Source organism: Lethenteron reissneri, chromosome 33, assembly GCF_015708825.2.
Source record: "Lethenteron reissneri isolate LAM-NWPU_2019-01 chromosome 33, ASM1570882v1, whole genome shotgun sequence".
Classification (NCBI taxonomy): domain Eukaryota; kingdom Metazoa; phylum Chordata; class Hyperoartia; order Petromyzontiformes; family Petromyzontidae; genus Lethenteron; species Lethenteron reissneri.
Window position 1 is genome coordinate 14,533,128 of NC_083811.1, and position 24,145 is coordinate 14,557,272.

Sequence of the window (24,145 nt, forward strand, 5' to 3'; positions counted from 1 at the left end):
ACGTCAGTCAGCTGGCGTCTCGGGGGAGAGCGCAGAGCGCGCCTGCTGCATCACCGTGCCGAGTAACAGCAGCGGCAGCATCGCCGCTGCGTGGTTGGAGGTGGGGGGGGTGAGTGGTGGGGGGCGGCGTCATTAGGGAAAGGCCGGCAGGAACATTCAAGCCTTCCGATAGATGACACATCATCTCATCGTGCCGCGCGCTTGATTGAGCAGCAGGCGGAGGACCGCGGTCGGTGCGCGCCACGGGCCAAACGAAACGGTAGGGACGGGCGCGGCGGGTCGGGTGATAATAGGTGGTTCCGAGAGAGGGAGGAATCCTGCAGCTGCTGCTGCTGCCTGGCTCCCACGCCCAGCCCCGGCCGGCTTCCTGCGCCCCCCCACCCACCGCCCAAGCCACGAGGAGCAGCAGCAGCGAGCTGGGCTCAGAAGACAGAGAGGGAGATGCCGCTCCTCACCTCGGCGCCTTGCGTCGTCCTCTGCGCGCTTCTCAGCATCACGGTATGCGACTTACTTCCGTGCGAATTAACCGGAGATTCGTTTGGGAATTGCTCGATGACTTGCATTTTTTTTTATACAATTTGCATTCCGAAGAGCAATTGATATGCGGCACAGGATCACTCATAATATAACACGAAATAATAATTTAGCATCGCTGTTGAGAATACAATTAACAAAATAAATAATCTGGAAATAACGCATTGTTCTACACATCCCATCAGCCACACGGTCTTCTGGGAAGCGCTTACATTGTCCTCGGAATGCAAATCTACGAATCAGTCGGTCCATCTCACAATCGCGTGCAAGGGGGTGGAGGTTGTAAGCGACGGCCTGCTGCTGCTGCTGCGGTGGTGGTGGTGACATTCACGCACCGTGAAGCACTCCCAGGTGGATTGATGGCCCAGCCAGAAACCTCCCTCCCTGGCTGTGGTGGTAGCCCAGGGTGCGGGAGTGCGGTGGTGGTGGTGGGGGCATTCCAGCATCGTGCAGCACTCCCAGGTGGTGGCCCATCGAGACACCTCACTACAATGGCTGTGGTGGCGGACATCGGAAATGTGTCGTACGAGACATTTCATCCAATCGCGATGTCTCTGCAGGGATCATGAGCATCTCGTCTTCACAGACGCATCCAGCGGTGTCCAGCCAAAGGATTTGACAACTCGCGAATGAGCAGGCCTGCCGCTACTTATCTCTGCACGTGGCGATTAGATACGGGATGCGAATTATGCCATGCTCCGAATTTAATTTGCATATACTGCAGTGGGGTTATGTATTATGTTGAACTTCTTTCGCACCGTACGTAGCCAACCGTGCTAATCGGAGGTGTGGGGGAATGATAACAAACTAAACACAAAAAGCAGTTGCGAAGAAATTACTTTTTAAATCGACATTTAAGTACTGAATGGCACGTTAACAGCAACAAAATGCCGTGTTATTTCCATACAGTTGTCAGCTTTAAGTAAATGCTCATGCAGTTAAAGAGCGTTGTCATACTGCGGGGCTTTTGAGATAAATGCACCCTCGAATAAATTCGCCAGTTTCTGTGTGAAATGCCGTTCATATAAACCAAGTGCATTATTCCACTCGTGCGAGTCACATTCTCCCTGACTAGCCGTGGCTCGCACCTGTAGTAGTAATAATAAGAGCATGTGGGATGCATTACAATCCCTGTAATATATTTTGTATGTGTGGGAGGGGAGTGTTTTTAGTTTCCACCACTGACCGCCAACTCGCTCGTCCTCCCACCCGGGTTCACGAATGAAATCAGACCCAGCCTCGTGTATCAGATGTTCCGGGGCAGGAAATACACTGAGGCCCCCATTCAACCTCTGTTGCATTAGCTTGCTCGTGTAAACTTGCAGACTCACAATCCCTTGCACTCACGGGACCTCCATGTCATTGATAAAACTTATTTTTTTCCGCGGCAGGGTGGCGCCTTCCTTGTGCGTCACATCAAAAGCAGCCTGGGTTCGATTCCCGACTCTGGCGCGTTTGTGTGTGGAGTTTGCATGTTCTCCACCTGTTCTACATGGATTTCCATAGCTAAAAACACCATGTAAAGTTAAATATATCTCAATGCTCAAAATTACTCAATTGGGATTAAACATCCTGCAAAAACTTGGCATGACCCTCCCTGATAAAGAGTATTGAGGTTTGGTGAGTCTCAAGCATAGTAATACAATTCATTGAAGAACATTAAAGTGTATTTAAACACTAGACAATTTCCGGATCACTTGTATTGAATACTGCACTATAGCAGTCCCATACATTGAAGGGTTATGTTTACATTCTATGATTATAGCCTTCAATCCAGATAGGATTATGAATATTGCAATGTGCTTATCAAATGAAAAAATAGAATTCTATTCATGGAGATGTTACATCCAATACTCCCGCTTTAGTCATCCCCACAAGGACAGTTGAGCAGTGCTGCTCGGTCTGGTTATTTTAAAATTAATGCTAAGCCTTTTATAATCGATATACAGTACTTATTAACACCACTTCGAAAATCCGAGTTTATGTAATGGCCATGCTGGGTATTACATCCAATATCATTCGAGGTCACCGTGGCACATTCTGTGCATGCCACCACGTCTAACGTCACTTCCTCCTGCCAAATCCCTGAACCTTTGCACAGTTAACATCTGACCGCCAGACTGCTCACCATCTGGTCTCAGGTGCCCCCCTTGGCTGTGATCTCCTGGCTGCCCTTTCCACTGCCCTTGTCCTGGTAGCCTCCCTCGGCATCCTGCACAAGTCCCTTCCTGATTTAGCTTGCGACACTTCTCCGCTTAGGTTTGCTCAATGCTTCCATATTGGATGTAAATTGTGAGCACCGTCAACGGATGCATTTATTCAAAGGATAGACGTTTACTCTCGAGTTGTTTTTCTATGGCCTAGATATCTTCTTCTTCTTCTTCCGTATGGCTTATGTAGATGCAGAGCAACAAATACAATTTCACATTCAGGTGATCAAGCCAAATAACCGCGTCAGGAGCAGCGGAGTGTATCGCTGTGATGTCTCCTTCCTATTTGTGTATAGGCCATTGCGTTGTTATGCGTTATACGGTCTGCTCTGGATGACCACAGTGGCACACTGGAGAGTTTTTAATTGTCCATTTGTGCATCAGGTGTCCGCATCTACTGCCATGATTTGTGCCGTGGATACTATTTATGGTGGAGCATGAGCTTCGTGGAAGATGAAACCCAGGGATCTTCTGCGTTGGGTCGTTCAGATCTCTAACCCATACAGAATAGACAATATGGTAGGTGGCTTACAGCATTGGTGTAATAGGTGCCCTTAACACCGGTGTCTTAACACACTGCCAAGAAAAGTACCAATACCTCATACTCGAGGTGTGGTAAAGGGGCTCCCCCTGGTTTTTATACCTGGTTGAGGTTGCCAGCCAGCGCTTGATCCAGTTCTGTTTTGCCCTTGCTGCAGTCGGAGTCTCTTCCCATGGTGGCCATACCCGTTGTGAGGGCACCCCAGTGAAGCGATTTCCCACAGTCCGGCCACCTGACAGTGCCAAGGACCATATCTAGTGGGAGGTGACCTTAGCAGCAGGTGTATAATCTGGAGTCATCTGTTGTGCTGGTTCATTCCTGGAAGGAGCTCCGGGCAGATGACTGCTGGGGGCAACGGTGAGGCCAAATTTGGGAACAGTGGCATTTGGCTATGATGTTTATGCATAAACTTCTTTCGCATCTTACGTAGCCAGCCATTCTAATCGGAGGTGTAAGTGCCCTGGCTATACTGCAGCAGTTGACTCTGGTTAATAACGCTTCTCTTCTCATGTTAAGCTATGTCTCAGACGTATGTTAATTGCTCTCATGTGGCTGACCGAAACGTCATGTTTTCTTTAGTTATTTTTTCTATCTACGTGACTTTACCGAAAGAGCCAGAGAGTATCATATATATTGTCTATTTCACATCTGATTAGCACGGTTGGCTACGTACGAAAAAAGTTCAACATGCATACATATATACGTTTCACACCACCCTTATCCTGAGACCTCTGGCACTGTTTTGATCTTCTCTGGGTCTGCGATTCTCTCCCTCCACTAAATTAAGTGGTTGTGCTTAAGCGCTCACCACATGCAGATAATAATTCAAAACTCTTCTCTAATCTGACTACAACTGACATTAAACTTGTATATAAGGTGCTTAGGTCATTGTCATTGGTGACTTGTACACAGCAATGTATAACTGCAAGAGAGCCACGCTACAAATGAAACTGACGGTGAAGCTGAATGTATGTCAATTGAGAACAACCTTGACCGATTGGTTGACTGTGCTTCTCGCAGATCAGACTGTCGCAGATTTCTATAGCTACTTCAGCTGTGTACGTGACTTCTGACCTAACTTGACACACAGTTGATGTGACTACACTAAATGACACATCTGACCACTGTGTAATCGCCATAAAGCACCTCTAACATCCTTAAACATCAAATTAGCAAGACTAAAAAAAGCATTATCTGGTGATAAAATCAATCTTGCTTCCAATGGCATAAACTCTGTTTTTAAATAAATTATACATTAGTATGTGCCTTGGCTGTTAATACTATTATACTGCTGTGTGTGTAAACATGTATCCTTGATTCATGCTCTTTTTTGGAAATTAAGCAGTAGTCTCTTCTGAAGGGAGGGCATATAAGAAAGAGATGTAGTCACTGTTGGTCTTACTCATCTCTACAATCCTACAATGAAAAATTGCCAGCGTGTCATCAAGCAGGACAAGTTTGATTTTGTGAATTGCAAATACAAAAAAACCTGGCAGAATCCTGTCCTCTTGGTTCTCATCCATTTTGACCACTTTCTAAAGCAGTTTCACACATTTTCTGCAACACTTTCACCAATCTGGGACTGCAATTCTAGACACAAAGGACAAGATCAGTAACCACATTGTAAAACAAATATAAAATGCCAGTTATCAGTTTTATGCACGGACAATGACGTATAACCAGAGTTTTTCCTGTGGTATGGTGGTGAATTGGGGTGACCGCCCCGGGCCCCGTGTTTTGGGGGGCCCCGCGCTTCGACGTCACGGCGTCAGTTGTAACACTTCCGGTTTAGTTTGATGGCTTCGGGGGGCCCACACCGTGATTTACCTTGGGCCCTGCAGCCCGCACTCCCCAATAGACGCCCCCTGTGTATAACAATGAACATAAATGTACATTCCTGTGCGTTTTTGTGTCTGTTATCTTATACGTGGTGTATCGTTTCGCACACTTGGCTTGCAATTCAGTTGCCCGGCGCGGCAGTTGCAACAATAGAGGACGTTTCTTGAATTTCCTTGCCTCTGCTGTACTCTCCGGGCAGTTACAATGGGTCGTCCAATCAATTACAATGGGTAATCCAATCAGCTACAATGGGGACCTCACAGGTAGCCGATTGACGGGTATCATGTGGTTGGGTAACTTGGTTGTCAGGCAAAAATCTCAGCTCTTAAAACAAGAAGGTGTACATTACTTTTCTATTACAACCTTCTGTTCTCAGCAACTGTGACAAGACTCCTCCATCAATTATGGTTTATTAATCATGATTTTACAATGCGGTTGACCTCGCTTTTTTTTGATTGAGCAAAAATAAAATAAAATCGAGGCATTTTATTAAGCGGCCACTCAAAATAATCTTCTGCCAATTTTTACTTATTTTGGCTCCTAGAGTCTTCAATGTTGCTACTTAAACGTTAGGCATTGGATGCATTGTATGTTTCATGTATGTTGAACTTTTTTCTGCACCGTACTTAGCCAACCGTGCAGGGAGATGTGCTCCACATGGTCGTAAGGAATGTAATAAAGTACAATCAAACATGGATGTGTGATGGCATGAGCTCTTTGTGATGTCATGAACATGGTTCATCTCTCAGGCATGAGCACATGCATAGTATTTGTGAATATTGACAAATTATTTGGTGATACTGTTGCGTTGGCGGTGGTGCACAGCACAAATAACGACACGATCTCAACACATTCATCACCGTGGCCTTAAAAGGAACAAAACATATATAATAGGCAACAACGAAATATATTAACTTATTTATTATCAGGCCCCATGGTGTAAAATGCAGCTTTCAACTCTGATTTAATTATCCTCCACTCGTTCTCACTGGCCTCTCTATTTACGTGCCACGAAGAGGGTCCATTGGCCGAAAACGTTGCTTATTATATGTTTTCCTTTCAAGGCCACAGCAGTGTTATTGTTGAATGTGGTGAGTTTTTTTCGTTATGAATGTTAATGAGCTTGCAGTTCTGTGCTTGACCATTAATGGCTCCACCTCACGTGACCCCAATTGACCTCCTTCCACCCCCCCAGCACATCCCCCCCACCACCCACGTCTAAAACTGAATGGTATCGTGCGCTTATTGACCTCGTGACGTAATTTTGTATTTCAGCACCGTGGGTGCATAAATAATAGAAATGTCTATTTCTACTAACTTTTAAAAAGACAAACTAGATTAAAAAGTAGACCGTTTGAATGTGGCTGGTTCTATAAGAAGAAGCACCCAACTTTTTCTTGAGACCAAAAGCCTATCACAGGCAGCGTTATGTTCACAAAGCATATTGAGGTGCAAGAGATATACACTGTTGAGGAAACGTATACAGGGTGACCCAAAATTCAGGACACACAGAGTTATTAGCATCTCTCGGTGGCGAGATGTTAACTGCCTCGCCTGGTATACAGGAGGTCGTGGGTTCAATCTCGACCCTAACGCTTGTATATTCGGAGTTTGAATGTTCTTTGGGTCCTCCTCTGTTCAATACCAGTGTCAAAATAAATTTAATTATCCTGTGTCCTGACTTTTGGGCCACCCTATATACACACACACAGGAGTTAAGGAATACAGCAGTGGCATATCTTCAGCAGGAGGAAATACAAATAATCTTCTCTGTCATAATGACATTGTGGCTATGGATGAAATGTCTGTGTTGCAGCAAAGGGGATTCTGAGCTTGACAACACACTCACGTCTTTGTCAGTGCCCTTCCACAGATCTCGACATACCGGAGCAATTATGTGTGAGGGACAAACACGCAACATTGTTCATGATAGGGGCAACACTGCCAGTGTCCATGTGATGTCACCCAGGTAAGCGGTTCTCTTCTCGCTCGTCTTCTGGATACGTGTGGAGTGCAGGGGATCACCATCATCCCCTATGAGAAGACACAATCCAAAAAAACTAAACTTTCATCTTGTCGATACATATGCACGTGGGCTGTGCATCTACAGCTGTCCGATTTGAATTGGAGGCTTTTGTTAATGAGAAAACAAAAACAAACAATGGATATTTTAGAATGAATCCCCCTATGTTATGGCTTGTGAGCAGTGGCTAAGAAAAGAATCCCCCAAAAAATCCACCAGGCCAAAAACTCAAGACGCACGAGAACAAAACTATGTATGTTTGTGTAAAACACAGATGTACGTGTGGGTTTACCAGCCAAGAAAGGCGAAACCCATAGTTTGGTCGAGAAGCAGTAAAGCGTACCCAGATCCTCAGGGCACGCTTAATGAGAGATGTCGTGGGGCTTTGCGACATTACAGCCTTTCGGAGAGACGGTGGCATCGCTGATCTTTCCCGGAGGCATGCGGGGAGGGAAGAGGTTTGCGAGGGCCCGTGCCTGCAGTCATTATTAATCCTGCAGTTACATTTATTTTTAAACTGGTCTCTTCTTGTCTAGCGCAGTCGGCACTTGTTTTTTAAGTGGCACGGGCTTCTCTACGATGTCATCGTGAACGATATGCCGTTTTGAAGCTATGGATCTACATCTTATTAAGTGTAAATGTTGCTTTGTCTCCATAGATTGTACTTGTTGTGTCTCGGTAGGAGTGTGCTATTGCAACACTGTTATTACTGCTGTAAACTTAGGGGAGTGAAGAGATACTTTATGAGGTAAACTCTTCAATGTCCGTTACTGTTTATGTGCTTAGGGGTTTAATCATTTTGGGAGTCTAATTATGTCTCTGAGTAAAATGATGGTAGAGCCGTCTCTGTTTCCTTCCTCTCTGGTATGTGCTTATTAGCTCTTCAAAGCTTAATTAAGCAATGTTCATTATATGTACGCAAGAACTGATTGTACCACTTTAAATAAAATTGTATTTAAAGTGCATGATTTGGACATTTTGTTCCTCCAGATTTTAATTATTTGCAGCAAAATTAAATGATATTTTTAGCTTAAAATATTATCTTAAGCATATAACAATTCTTAATGTTTCTACTACCATGCTTTACACTCATGTTATTTTGGATCAGGGTTGTTCTGCTCCGTTTCTTCTTTATATTTGTCCAATTCATGGCTGGAGTGAGCTGACATGATCTGTGGCTATAATCACTGTATATACAATATGGCCACTGCTTGTGGATGTGCCTTCTTTAACTCTCTTCTGTCATTTGCCCCTTGTTGGGTTATAGGTGGTCAGGGTACTCAGTATGGCACGGCTATTTCGTGCAATGTCTTTTGCCTTCTTTTCCCTTCCCTTTCCTGTCAATTTACTCTCGATATCTTTGTCCCTACATTTGGGCCTGACAAGCTGTTCACGTCCTGGCCGTCTCCTGGCTTTTGTATGCCTCCACCATTGCGTGTTATCCTGATACATACCAAGCAACATTGTACAGTCCCTCCAGAAAAACGCGATTATGCGATCGCAAGATTCCACGCAAAATCAGCCAAAGTCCGCATATTTATGCGGGGGGCGCGTTTTTTCAAATACGCCGCACTTTCGCCGCATAAATTGCAGATTTCCGCGCGCAAAATATGCGGGCTTGCATGATTTCATAATCCCCGCATTTTCGTTGCAATAAGTCACATATATTTTAGCAGAAAGTTGAAAAATATTGCGTTTACTTCACACAAGCGAAGCCATTCCCCCTGTTGCCATGGGAACGTTATGAAGTGTTAGAGGCTACGTAGTTAGTTTTATTCAGTAGTTTATGCAACTTTACAGTTGAAAGATTGCACTTTTTTGTTAGTAGTATGTAAATTTACATTACTGTAAGACTGTACTGTTACTGTATTGCTTACGTTACTGTGCACTGAAAACACTTATTTTAACAGAAGATGTCTGTTTTGTATAGCTACCTCTGTAAAACAGGAAGCACACATTTTATTTTTTAATATTTTATTTATTCATTTTTACAGAAGTTGTAGCATATTCATTTTGTAAAGCTACAGAACTTGTTCGACTCAATGTTTTGTAAGTTTGAGCCATCTGTTTGTTAAGGTCTGAAATAAAACAAGATGAGAACTTAAATATTCCCAGCACTTTCTGTGATGTAGTATGCTTGCTTATCATAGGAAGTAATAAGAAATTACTCTTTACATTAAAGTAGTAGCCTAGTGAATAGGGTGTTGGGGGAATCACTTTTTTTTCTCTTTTTCATCAAACCGCAGTTTTTGCAAGTTCCCGCAATTTTATCGCATAAAATTGCATAAATATCCCGCATATTCCATCGCATTTTTTAAGAAAACGTGCCGCATAATCAACGATTTTTGCCCGCAACAATCACCAAAAAACTCCGCGTTTTTCTGGAGGGACTGATTGTAGTCACTCCCCTTGAGCTAGCTTTTATTACATTTCAGTTCAATTTATTTTCAATTACCCTGTGAGCCAAGAAACTCTTAAATGGGGTTTCATGAACAAAAACACGACCGCATCTCCGACATACCCAACAAATAACAGTGAAATAAATAAATAATAAACAACACATACGCGAAAGAAAAAATAGCTAGCAAATCATAATCGCAATATTAAATCTATTTTTTTAAAGGTAATTAAGTTAAATATAAATACAACATCAATCTGAATTGACAGAAGCGCTGCTGTACATGTATATATCAATAATAACTCTTTCATATTGCTTTGCTCAAATATATCAAAATTGTTATTAATTATAAGGCACTTAAAATTATCCTTGGAAAGTGGAATTAAATCACAAGAAGTCACACACATCATGAAAGACCCGGTGCAAATCTTTTGCTTTGATCTTATACGAAGCATCCACTGCTCAAACCATGGCAGATGAGGATATTTGATGAATGTAAAATTAAAAACTCTCCGGTGTGACTGTGGTCACCCTGAACAGACCATGGAACATAACGCGACTCAATGCCCGATTCGTATATACAAAGGAGACATGACAGTGATACATGCAATGTTCTGGTTCAACCACCTCAATGTCAAATTACAGTTGCTGCTCTACAACATCACCAAACGAAGATTAACCTACATTAAATCCATAAGTTTGGCATGGCACTATAACACGAGAAGATTTTTTAAAATTGTTTTAGAAGTAGAAATTTCCATGATCAAACCGTGTTTACCAACTTCAATAGTTTTTGCATACTCGTGTGATGGACCACGAGTGCCATGTATGACACAAGCTGGGGCCCGCAAAGTGAGAGGTTGAGGGGTCAACCGGGGTTGGGTATCTAACTCAAGGAGCCTCGAGAGAGGTACAGAAGTAGTAATAGGTTTTTACCCTTTCAACTGGTACAAAAACTGACACCTTTATACAAGGCATCATGTTTGCAATAACCACAACACAAGCAGTCAAAATGCAAACAAAAATAAACAACTCTGATTATGATAATGATATGCACTGTCCTTGAAGTTGATTGGTCCACACCCGAGAAAGCTTTTCTTAGAGCCTAGTCTCCATTGTTGTTGGACCAGGTACGACTTTTGGCGTCATCTGGTCCAACAACAACAATGAAGACTGGTTTGAGCAGTGGACCAATCAACTTCAAGGACAGTGCATATCATTAACATCATCAGAGTTGTTCTTTTTGTTTGCATTTTGACTGCTTGTGTTGTGGTTATTGCAAACATGATGCCTTGTAATAACCATGATGCCAGTTGAAAGGATAAAAACCTATTAATATATTTTGCCACTGGTAAAGGAGGTCTCAGAGGTAGAGGAGTTTTCTGAAAAGATTTGACCAATTAGGGATGAGCTTTGACTTAAAACTTTCGTGACTGCAGGAATTTATATTCTCGTTTCTTTCGGTAAAGTCACGTAAATGGAAAAACAATTTTTCCTTAATACAACATTTTTTAATAAAAATTAAACTAAAAATAATAAATTGAAAATAATAAAAGCAAAAAACCCCAGTAAAAATAGTGAATTAAAATTAATTGTGTTGCGATCGAAACGTCGTGAGTTTTTTGCTTTTATTAGTTTCTATTTTTTTATTTATAATTTTAATTGGAATTTCATTTTACTATTTTTATTATGTTTTTTTTGCTTTTATTAGTTTAAATTTTTTTTTATTATGAAATTCTTTTTTTCTCTTTGGTTCTTTCGGTAAAGTCACGTATAAAGATAAAATAATAAATTAAATAATAGCATAATAGCATACTATTATTTAATTTATTATTGTATCTTTATACGTGACTTTACCGAAAGAACTAAAGAGTAATCCCTGCAGTCACGAAAGCTCCAAATTAAGATATTTTTTTAATGACTTTATCGAAAGAACCAAGAAAATAGGGATGAGCTCGCACAAGTGACTTGAGACAACATCAGGTGTGTGCTAACGAGGTATACAAGCCGATCAGGTGGAAGGGAGTGATGTTGCAGGGGGCCTGTCCCCATCAAGTCTGGGTTCACAGCGGGCAGGGCTGGTTGGCCGAGGGCCAATTTAAACAGAGCGCTCAGTGCCTGCGTCGAGGCCCTGGGAGCGCGTGGCGAGATGAGCCACCTGTTTCTCATGGTCACCCCACGGTAAAATTTATCTGAAACTGCTCGGCAGAAACCTGGCCTGCCACGTTCCAGGGGGTCTCTCAGCCATGAATTCTGCTTGTGCGTCGATATACCATCTTGTCAGTAGGACCCCTTTAAGCTGGCTACGTACGGTGTGACAGAAGTTCAACATACATATAATATTGTGTATCCAAACAAGTTCCCACTGTAACGGGAAGTCAGTGGAAAGGCGTTTGCATTTAAAGACATACGACTGGAAGTGCCTCTGTTCATGCTTCGTTGGCCTATATCCCACGTTGAGACGTCCACCACGGTGGATTACTGGTGTGCCATTTCACTTTCAAAATGTTATCTGTACAAAAAAACAAGTTGGCACTTCTATATTGTGGCGACCGGCACTGACTATTGCTGCCCACCATAGATGTGCTAAGCTTTGTAAATTTAATGCATTTGCATACATTCATCGGTATACTGCCTGCAAGCGTTTGACTGCTTGATTAAATTAATTTGGTCAGGTGGCCAGAATATATGAAGATGGACAAATCTCTACAAATGTGGGATAGATGGGGATGGCTTGTGCTCGGCATGTGCAAGAGGCTGATGCAGGCTGTCCCATGACATGTTACATAGGTTGAGATGGGGCATGTGATGCAGAAAACATGAACTCATGGAAGGCTTTTACGTGATTGGCAGTGGCTGGCTGGTATAAGATGATACAATGTGGGCAATGCCATGCAGGTGTAATGGGTGCCAAGATGTTTTGTGCTGGTATAAGGGGGGGAGAGAGTTCTAAAGCCACAGTAAATAAGTGAATGTTGCGATAATTGTGATATAAGGGAGTTGGTGGCCATGTGATGGCCTGATTACAGGACCATTCAAGTGCCCATTTGGCTGGTGGCCCAGACCAACTCTTGGCAGAGGTAATTTTTTTCCTCACCACTTTAGCGAATAATAGCTGCCAATTCCTCATTATTGTTGAAGTCATTCTCATTTGTTCAACTGTGTGTCCTTGTGTATGTGGACAAGTGTTTTATACTGTATATAATTGTATACTAACCACTTTTTATTCACACATCACCGATTCTCAAACCCAAACCTTACAACTGTTGAGTGTAATATACCACGGCTTACGAAGTGGATTTTTTTGTAAAATATAAAACGTAACATAGCGTGTATCCTAAACGTTACTAACGGCCACGACAATTTACTGATCTCGTCAAGGAACATAAACCAATTCACGAACTCCGGTCATCCTCACAGCAGCTTTCGGCTAGCTATCGAACAAAGACAATTCAGATGCACTTCTGCAGCTGTCTAGAATGCTCTTCCTTCCGATATTAGGAAGCCACTGGAGCTATGCAATTTCAAATCTGGATTGAAACCCATTTCTTTAAAAATGCTTTTTGTGTTTAGTTTGTTGTACTTCCCCTGCACCTCCGATCAGCACGGTCGGCTAAGTACGATGTTAAAGAAGTTCAACATACATACAATTCGCCTGGCCTCTACTGACCTGCTGACCTTGCTTGACCCCTATGCATCTCGTCATCATCATCGCCACTCCCTCCTCTCTCACCTCTACTGCAATCCTCGCCATGTGCTCCTTGTCCCATTCTGCCATCCTCTTCATCCTCCACAAGCCTTCATTCCTATGCATATGCTTTTGTAAATATACTTTACACTGTAAATGTGTAATGTAGAGTATTTCTCTAATGTATTTTTACTATAGGAATACCTGTGCAAGTTTTTTTTTAATAATAATTATCCATTATTTCTGGCATTTGGCTTTTTTTTACAAAATAATGCAAATTCTAGTAGTTCTTCGAATTCTGGTTGCTAATTATACGGTTTGCTTAATACCCAATATCCAATCATGGAAACTATTCACGTACCAAGTTTACAATTCCACATTTTGTTTCAACATAGCACAATTGTAAGATTAGGTTGAACTAAGTCTTATTATTCGACCAGTCCTCTATTTACTCTCAGTAAGCAGAACTCTGCAAAAATAATAGCCTGCCATTCATTATTGTGGCAGTATTCAAGAACACTGTGAGGTTGTATTTGTACAGTTAGGCAAATGCTTAACATGCGATGTACTTTGACATTCTTTCGCACCGTACATAGCTAACCGTGCTAATCGGAGTCTGCCAATGGGATGCTCAGATATATACGATGAATGTGACCTGTGGGGGGTCCGTGCTTGCGTCGTGCAGGTTGTTGAGTTGCTCGAAGTGCAGGAGGATGAGGACGGGCGGAGCCTGCGCGTCTGGGCACGTGCAGGCGAGGTGCCTGCCAACGCGAGCAGCACGTGGCTGACCGTGCAGCAGAACTTCAGGGAGGTGCTCCGCACGCCGCCGCTGCCCTACATCCCGACAGGCCCCGCTCTGGACGTGCGGCCCGTTTTCCCAGGCTTCCGCTACACCGTCTCCCTGTGGGCCGCCTCTGGGAACACCTCTGTCGCCGCGTGGTCGACCAACGCCACCGTCATCACGAGTATGCACTCGTGCTGCACCGTTTGCATTCGTCGCACGGTGCCGCAGCCTTCGTTGAATGGTTCACTGAGCGCTTGGTGACAAGTTTAACGAGTCATTTCTCATAAACGTGCATTATTGCCAATCTGCTTGAAACCTCGTTTGATTCCCCCTGAAATGTTAAGCTGCATATGTGCGTGTACAAATGATTTATTATAACAAATAATCCGAAAAATGGAGCAGGGGGAGTGGAAACGCAGTGGTCAGCGCACTTCGCAGTTAACTCGGTGATTTGCATTCGCTCCTCAGCCACAGTGGCGAGCAATAACCGAACCAGTCGTGGGTCCATCCTTCACCAACTCGCATTAACCAGCATGGTGAAGTATGGTCTATGTCTGTGGCACTGCACGGGGAAGCCTTCATCCGTCGGCGTATTGACAAACGGGTGCAATGTATTTGACTGCTCCAGGTGGTCAATAAAATGCAGCTTCACCTTTACTGTAACATGTTTCTTTTTTGTCGAGATTGATAGAAGCTATCTCATGACTCATTTCAATTACTTTGTGAACCATCACAAATGCGATATGTTAGGGCGTTATCGAGTAATGTCCGAGCATGTTGTGCTATTTCATCAATCCGCACCGGTTGTCTTAGACAATGATGGGCTTTGATTAATTGGCTGAAGAGGCAACAAAACAATAATACTTAAAACAGCAAATAAAAATAACTCAACACATTCGTCAACAAAGCTGCCTTGAAAGAACATGTATAAAATCGGCGACTTTTCATGCAATGGCGCTTCTTCACAGCTGTATGTTCTATGTACAAGGCCATTGCTGGAAACGTTGGCAATTAAATATATTTAAAAAGGCAGAATTGTTTTTGTTGATTGTGCTTGTGCACCCTATTTGCGTATGTGAACATCTTTCATGCCGTACGTAGCCAACCATGCTAATCAGTTGTCTATGTTTGGTTGATGCTGCTGCATTGGCATTGGCAGCAGCATCACCAAATAATTTGCGAAAATGCTTTTTGGGCTGTTTTAAGCGTTATAGACTGCACTTGACCCATTCTCAGGTAAGGTGTGAAGAATGTAAACCATTATCTTAAATGTCACCAGCTGAAGGTTCATTCCTCACCGTGCGTGTTTGCGTGTGTGCGTGTGTGCGCGTGTGTGTGCGCGTGCGTGTGTGCGTGTGTGTGCGTGTGTGCGCGTGTGTGCGTGTGTGCGCGTGTGTGTGCGCGTGTGTGCGCGTGTGTGTGCGCGTGCGTGTGTGCATGTGTGCGCGTGCGTGTGTGTGCGAGTGCGTGTGTGCGTGTGTGCGCGTGCGTGTGTGCGCGTGTGTGACCGGCTTAGAGCCCCCGGGTGTCGTGCACGCGGAGGTGAAGGAGATCCCGGAGCTGCGTGAATCGGCGGCGCTCGTCACGTGGAACCCTCCCAACCGCTCGTCTGAGGCGCATTACGATGGCTTCGAGATCTCCTACACACAGGGCATCCACATCGTCCACATTTACGTTATGGGTGAGATGCGCTGGAAGTTTGTTGGGGGGGGGGTAAAAAATTATTCACCTTTTAACCATCACATTGAATGTTTAGCTCCATCTCAAGTCAATGCAATTAATAATCACAATTAAATACACGCAGGCTTTCGTGACCAATATTCATAATAAAGGTTTTTAGGGTTAGATTGTGAAAGTATAAATGTGCCGTTAACACGCCACCATCCGGCACAGCCACTTAGTCAGGTTTGTCACGTCAACAAAACGTGCATATTAGTTGCTACTTCAGCCCACTGCTATGTTGGAGAGTAAATTCACAACATTTACAATTTGAGTAGAGTGATATTTCGCAAGTAATTCTGGAAAAATCGCCCGATGATTCTGGATGTAATTACCAATGAAATGTCATACTAAAATTGTAAATGTGTAGATTTACTCTCCAACACACCTGGTAGGCTAAAGTATGAACTAATTGCCACGTTTTGTTCATGTGACAAACCTTATTAATTGGCTGTGTCGGGTGGTGGCGGGTTAATGACACATTTATACTTACATGAACTAACCCCAAAAAGTCAATGATGAATATCCATGTAGCTCAATAATTTACGGTCCTTTATCAATATACTGTTGGACAAAGGCCTCCATATCCACACGTGTTGGAAATTGGGGTTGTTTGACCATACCTCACTACTGCTGGTCAGTGCGAGTTGATGTATGGAAATATTTTTTTACAGATTGTTGAGCTGCCCTATGCTTTATTGTCAAGTTTTCTGTTGAATAATCTCCTCACATGGCCTTGAATCGCGAATGTTCGATCCCACAATCCATACTCGAATTTTTTACGTAAAAACTTGGAATTGCAACCAGCTAAGCATTCTTTTCTGATTAAGTAGCACTGATTGAGCAGCACAATAACTGATAATTACCGGCAAAACGTCAGACTGGTAAATGTTGTGGGTTTACTCTCCAACACAACGGTGTGCTGAACTAGTAATGAATTGGCACGTTTGTTTACGTGACAAACCTTACTAATTGGCTGTGTCGGGTGGTGGCGGGTTTAACGACAGTTTTATATTTACGCAATCTAACCTAGAAAAACTCGAGTATAGGTGATATTAGTCGCAAAAGCCTACGTGTTAAACTGGGCAAGATGATTGTTACAACAGTCGAGAGAAGCAACTCTTGTATACTGAGCCTGCATGACACTGGCTTCTTTTTTCACATTTTTGTTCATCCCATGACAGGCCCCCCTCTCAGTGGCACACATCTCACATCGCTCACAAACACAGCAGTCTCACAGCGCAGCGCGTCAGCATGGCACCATCGCACAGCGCTCGGACAAATCCCAACAAGCAATACGATTGTTGTCACTCGACATCAATGAAAATACCGTAACTAAGATATCTCGTGAATAACATTTGTACTGTCACAGATGCCCATGAAGTAGTGCCTTGCAGCTCTCTGGGCCCTTCCTGCTGAAATAAATATCACTAAAAAAAATATGACATGACAAGAGACTCATTTAATACAATCTTAACTCTGCCTCCAATGCAACTGGCTTTATTTTCATATTGAAACAAGATGTCTTGTGGTAAACTTGATTATCGTCTGTAACCAGGTGCTGGAGTAGTTTTCTCCGTAGGCTACAGTAAGACAGTTTGTGTGGTGATATTTGTACGTAATAATACTAATGGAAAGCTGTAACGATGAGGTTAAATCATTTTGTGTTCTTGTATTCTCAGACCCAGCAGTAAACAAGAACATTATCAATGGGCTATGGTCTGGAAAATGCTACGAGGACTTGGCCGTGCGAAGCGTGGTGCGGGATGGCCACAATTACGTCCGGAGCAACTTGCACCACGGAAAGTTGCTTCTTCCGTCCCGGTAGAGTCTCTCTTCATGGCCCTCTCTCCCCTACTGTTGCCGCGCCTCGGCTGTGACAGTCGACATTACAGCGAGCACACGTTTTCCAAGCCACCCCGTCTGCACTTTTCACAATAGCCCTTCTTCAGGGACGGCCTAAGCCGGTCTCTGATATCATCTGACGGCAGCTTCTCAGCTGTCCTCTTCCCTGGATATCTGGGAACTCAGCTCGGAGCGCTGTCTTCTCATCAGTATCTATTTGTCTGCTGACGTGTTCAAAATGTCATGTTTTATTTGTACCTGAGATAGCAAACCCTTGCTCAATGTGAGCTAAATGATAACCCGTTTATGTTCTTAGGGTTCTTACACATCATTAGCCTGGGTAATGGCCCTCTGCCATGAGCTGTGCTCGGTGAACTTGTTTGAAAATAAATAAGAAATATATTTGAGGCATGTTTTAAGTGCTGAGAGAGTGACCTTAGAGGCAGTGGTCAGTGGTGGTTATGTCAAGGTAGTGATAACTGGTCACTACATTTGGTGACAACTTCAATGATTATTTATCTGCCATGTTTGGCCGTGAGTTGCTTGAGATGCAGATTACAACCATCTGCAATATCACAGCTAACAGAAAGGTCATACATTCCCCAATTAGTTTTGACTTTTGACGGGATAGCCTGCGATTGATTGTGTTTACTAACACTGTTGTGTGTGTGTTGTGTGTGCTGTTGTTTTACGGCAGCACTACCTGCCCCTCAGAATGTGTTGGTGGTGATATTGACCGGCGACGAGAACCCAGCCCAAAGGACAGATGTTCTCATTGCGAACGTCGTGCTGCCAAACCCCACGATGGCTGCTACAGCTGACCCGACAGACACACTCGAGCAGCAGATGTCAGGAACCGGTACTCTGCCAGACATGGCGACTGCCGAATTCGCCGTCAAATGGCGAGTCCAGCGAGAGTGGAAACTTCATTGAAGGTGGAGATGACCCGGCAGGTGGCTGGCTCCACTGGTCGTGACTTAGATGGGGCGGTTGTGAAGCCCGGAGATTTGGCGGCCCGTGCGATGGTGCAGTGGGACCCACCCGCGGTCGCTCACGCTGATCTCATCGACAGCTACAAGATTTACCTGGAGAAACAAGGTAAATGCGTTTTAATTTTAACTGTGTTCCAAAATATTTGTCGCATTCATTACACCAGCTGTTTTTTTTTATAGCTGTATATTATACATACTGTATATCTAAGTACTAATCTGTTTAAAATTGTTCATCGCAATGGTAGGGCTTGTTTTTATTTTTAAGAAGGCATCAGAGAGCAGACAGTCCCCATAAGCCAAAATCAAATAACTCGCAGTATTATAGACCACAGAAAAGCTAAAATCAGTTCTTGTTTTGCCAATCAAGCTGATTTTACAAATGAAACATCTGCACAATTGCTTCTTAAAACACTATTAACAAAAGCACATCGCAGTGTTTTGAATGAAATAAAATAACAAGCTGATAATGTGACACACTTTGTGGATACAGGCTCCCGGTGTCTAAGCCGCTGACGGCGAGTGGCTCTGCTGTTGCTGCTGCTCTCTTACTCTCTGCTCTCAGGCCAGGTGACCCTGCTGGGCTCCACGGCGACCTCCAGGGCTCTGCTGCTGCTGCAGGGCCCGGGCAGCTACCTTGTGCACGTCCGGGCACTCATCCGTGCCGGGCCATGTGCGAGCACCGAGAGCCAAGCCGCTTCTGCTCCCATCAACATCTGTAAGGAGTTTTAAAGGTTTATGATTGTATTTTACATCCATAATGTATGTACGTATGTTGAACTTCTTTCGGACCGTACGAAGCCAACCGTGCTAATCGAAAGTGCGATTCAATAAAACAATTGAATATTAAAGGAAAAATAATGATGCAGCAGAATGCTCCATATAAACGGCATCTATAGTACGACGCAATTTAGTTTTGAGTAGAGTGCAAATGATTTACCAAGAGTTCCCGCTATGGCTGGCAGGAGCACCAGTCAGCTCTGGATCTCAGGAGTGGCTGATTTAGCGAGATGTTGATTAGGAAGGATCACAAGAGCCTGTGGAACCACTGTGAGATGTCTGGTAGCAGGCAAAAAGTAAGTTACAAAAAAGTACAGAATACTGAAGATCGGCGTAAAGTGATAATCTTAGAGCAGGGTGAAAGTGTTGTAAAACGTCTGAAATGTGATGAGAGGCAGGAGTTTGGTGTGTGTCATGCTTCTGCTGAGCTGTTGAAAAATAAATGTGACTGATGCTGCATGAACAGTATTCTTCTTTCGTATGGCATGTAAGCAACAGTTTGTATATATACGTCATAGTTGAATGTTAAGGTCCTTTTACCAGTCCAAGGCGGCAGTAGATGCTGTATGGATTGCAGCGATACGGCCACGATGTGCATGGATGGCGCAACTTGTCAGGTGTATAATTAGAGCGAAAGATGTATGCGAAAGGGAAAAGTTGCCGCGGCATTGGACAAGGGCCTACTGTGATGGCATTATGTAAGACATGGGATAAAAGGACATTTGTGTTTACCAACGTAAATGCCACGAGATTCTGAAAGAGGCCAGAGGAGCCTCCCTCACCTCCGAGGAGGAGCAAGCTGGCAGCCCGCTGTCCCCCAGAATGCAAATTGTGCGGGTGCTCAACGACACCGGTGGTAAATTCCACATTCCTATGACAGCGATGAGTTCGTACATAGATAAACTGTTGATTTTCATCCGTGAAAATGGTTCTCATTTTATTGATCACAGGAATTTTAAGGGTGAGTCAACTCCCAGCACCATTTGTGAAGTTTTGACCTTTCAATAAGAGCATCACTCTGTTGCAGTGGCACTGAGCTAATCTAAATATAAAACCCTTTTTCAGGGGAGAATTCTTGATCGAATTAAAAACATCTGAAAGTAAGATTGTTTTCACGAGACAAAATAGCTTTTGTGATGACGTGTATCCACTACAGATTTGACGCGGTAGTCTGGCTTGACCACCTCAATGTGAAATTGTAGTTGTTGTTCTGCATCTACGTCAGCAGCCGTACAAAAGAAGAAGACTACAGATTTAAGAGGTGGAAAAATCCAAAATACAATAAACGTTGTCCCACAGATTCTGAAACATCAACAAAAACGTCAACAACATATTATACATATTTACAATGTATAATGTAGCTTTCAAGTCATTATTCAAAAGTAAAACAGTGACATCTATTCATGCTGCACGATTATTAGTTCATACATTTTCATATTCAATTATTGGCCTTCCTTGAGATGGAGTAGTTTTAGCGAGTCCAGCTGATGAATTTTCTTTTCACGTTGGAGCGCATTGAATCGCCAGATTTGTATTTGCTTCCTGTGTGTGCGTGCGTACATGCGTGTGAGCGGTGGCTTCGCGCTACGAACCCAGCGACCCGAGTTCGATTCCCACTCTACATGGCCAACACAAGTGACGATCATCTGAATCTCTGTCTTTTGTGCCTTAGCACACAGCCAGCTGGAGCCGATCGACACGGAGGGCCACCCGAACGGCTCGCTGCAGGAAGCGCCAGCGCAGCCCGGCAACGTGAGCGTGCGGGTGCTGGACTCCGGCTCCGCTGCTGTGTTCTGGGAGTCGCCCGGCGAGGCGCGGTATGACTCCTACCTCGTCCTGCTGCAGGCCCTTGACTGCGGCAGTGCCCGCGGGCAGCACGACGACTGTTCGCTGGTAGGCTGTGCGTGTCTTATCGTTGCGATGCACCGTGCTGTAGTATACTGGTGGGGGGTGGAGTGTGGGCAACCAACATAACAGGAAGAGACCTTTTTTTTTTTATTCCGTAAAAAAGCTCTATTTCAAGAGCAGCAATGGGTGTGAATAATAAATAACATCACGAAGCAGTCCTTGAAGAGCCACATGCAGCTCCGGAGCCAAAGGTTTGCCGACCCCTGGAGTAGACCATTGTATCCAAAGCACCGCAGATAAAATCAGCAAGAAGAGATAATGGTGGGCGGGACACAAGTGCAAGGTGGAGGCAGATAGACCATTAAGACAGGCATCGCTTTGGTGCGCAGAGATATCGCTGAATCAACATCTCTGCAGATTTGCTCTGAATAAGATATTGGCTGGGGGCATAGCGACTGAGGCTGCCCGCTGTCACCTGCAGGTGAGTTGTAGGACGATCTTAATCATTCCACGCATGGGCCAGGTCGTCATATTTGAATAGTTTGAACCCAACGTTGTATTTTCGCAATGTACAAAAACCCACGGCTGAATCCACCACATGGGGTCCCCCCCCTTTTGCACCCCCCCTCTCGCACCCTCTCCCCCCCTTTCGAACCCCCTCCCCTCCTTTCACACCCCCCTCCCCTCCTTTCGAACCTCCCCTCTCGCGTTCCCCCTTTCGCACCCCCTCCCCTCCTTTCGCACCCACCCCACAGAGGAGCAGCACGGAGCGCGTGCTGCGAGGGCTCACGCCGGGGCGGCTCTACGGGGTGCGCGTGTCGCTGCGCTGGGGCGGCGTGCGGGGTCGCGAGTCGGAGACCTACAGCTTCCGCACGGGTGGGGCTCGCAGGACATCCCGCGACAGAATGAATGATAAATCATGTTGTTGTTGTTTTCAAGCCGAATTAATGATGGATAGTGTTACGGTTGCAGGATAAAATAAGTGGATTTGTTTCACGCCGAAATAATGATGCATGTTAATGTTCAGGCCCCATATATGGAGTCATTGGGCGTGGCTTTGCCCAAATAAAGTTTTGTGTCTCTTGTGATCGAGCAGAGTTATTTTAATCGGTACTGTGATTCCCGTCCCAACGTTTGCAACGAAAAGCCCATTGGTGGCATTTTTGATTTTTAAGCCCTCCCATTCACCACCATTGACCTTCCCGAACAGTCAACTTGCTGTACGTGACTTTTAATATATATTTTTAACTTCCGTATGATTTTCTAAACGAATGTGTTGTTGATAAATCATATTCTGAGGTTCATTCCCATTGTTTGTCATCAGCCTGACCGAGATGGGTAATACTCTATGTTTAATCCTAATTAGACTTCAATCAAATTTTTTTACAAAAACGACTTCGAATGTCAACGGACCTGGTGATAGTGTGCCTTCTTGGCCGATTTGCATTTCGTTAACGCGTTGCACGTAATTTCATTGTGAGGCGGTGTAGAGAGAAGGGCCTCCACCAGAGCAAGCTCCAGTGAGCCTACTCTTGCACACCGGTCATCTTGGAAGTGGTGGCAGTACCCACATTGTACCCCACCACAAGCCACCTGCCGATCATCTAACTGTGGTGTACCAATTTATACAGCTGGGTGGACAGAGGCAGAGGATTTCAAAAACTTGCATTATCATTTTAACCACCTCGCCGGGAGTTGGAATTGAACCGGTGACCTCTGGATTTAAAGTCCAGTGCGCTAGCCGTTACACCACTGCAGCAGCACCCTTAGTCAAAATGGCATTCATGATACTCTGGCAGTCTCTACAGCAACACCTTCAGTTAAATTTACTCTCGTTTTTTTGACCTGAAGTATCAAGGTCTGAAGGGCGCCACAGTGGCAAGATGTTAACTGCCTTGCTTGGTATACAGGAGGTCGTCGGTTCGATCCCAGCCCTGATCCCTGTATATTTGGAATGTGCGTGTTCTCCCCGTGGCCGCATGTCTTTTTCTCCGAGTCCTCCAGTTTTTCCCTCTACATTTAGAAGCAAGCGTTTAGAGTATTTGGCTGCTACACATTTACACACGATGAGCCGCATCGTTGAGCTATCATTTGTGGCCAGGTCGCTGCTGACAAAAAGCCACATACCTCAGTGGGCCTTACCTGATAAAATTAAAAAAATATTTAGTTTCATTTTGCAATCGTTAATGTAAGGCATAACCCTCAAATAAAGTCGGGGGAGGAAAATGAAATTGGGTAAAATGTTTGGCGATTATGGTCTTTAAAATTACATGTTGACAATACATACATGGGTTGTGCAGTGGTCAGAGTCCTGAACTCTGAACCCTTAGTAGGCCCACAGTTACCATCAGTGGCCAAGTGACATCTCAATCTGACCTGGGCCCCTCTTCAAACTGCAATGACTAGTGTGGTGAAGTATGGTCAACCCCCCCCTCCATGGCGTTATTGACAAAGGGCTGTAACATATTAGTAGTACTCTTTGGGTATTTTGGTAAAGTCACGTAGATAGAAAAATAATGAAAATTTAAAAAAATCACGACGTTTCAATCGCCACACAAGCAATCATCTTCAGGTGAAAAAGAGGGGGGAATCTGTTGAGGCAGGCTGTTTATAAAGGTTTAGAGATGGGTGGGGCAGCGAATGTTAATGTAGGAGCGAGTAGGAGAGAGCGAGTAGGAGAGAGAAAAGTTGCTTGTAAATGTAAGCTCGGTTCAAATAGGAGCAATCTTATTCTCTCTGAGATGCCGCGACACCAATGTAATACCGATTGCCTTTACACTCACATCTACTGCTGTCACTTCTAATACTAAACGGATCCTGTTCAGGGCCGGCCTAACCCTGATCTCAGAGAGAATAAGATTGCTCCGATTTGAACCGAGCTTACATTTACAAGTACATTTTATCTCTCCTACTCGCTCTCTCATACTCGCTCCTACATTTACATTCG

General features: G+C 44.2%; 1 protein-coding gene across 1 annotated transcript in view; it reads left to right on the forward strand.

Moving 5' to 3' along the window:
* Positions 1-24,145, forward strand: part of LOC133350371 (receptor-type tyrosine-protein phosphatase O-like) — a 73,926-nt gene continuing 49,781 nt past the window's right edge. The window contains 11 exon segments of the mRNA XM_061564683.1: positions 1-498; positions 13,919-14,198; positions 15,534-15,698; positions 17,419-17,549; positions 17,551-17,560; positions 18,279-18,463; positions 18,465-18,548; positions 18,550-18,679; positions 19,136-19,288; positions 21,023-21,243; positions 21,954-22,074. Coding sequence (XP_061420667.1) covers positions 442-498; positions 13,919-14,198; positions 15,534-15,698; positions 17,419-17,549; positions 17,551-17,560; positions 18,279-18,463; positions 18,465-18,548; positions 18,550-18,679; positions 19,136-19,288; positions 21,023-21,243; positions 21,954-22,074 — 1,537 coding nt within the window. The 5' untranslated portion in view covers positions 1-441.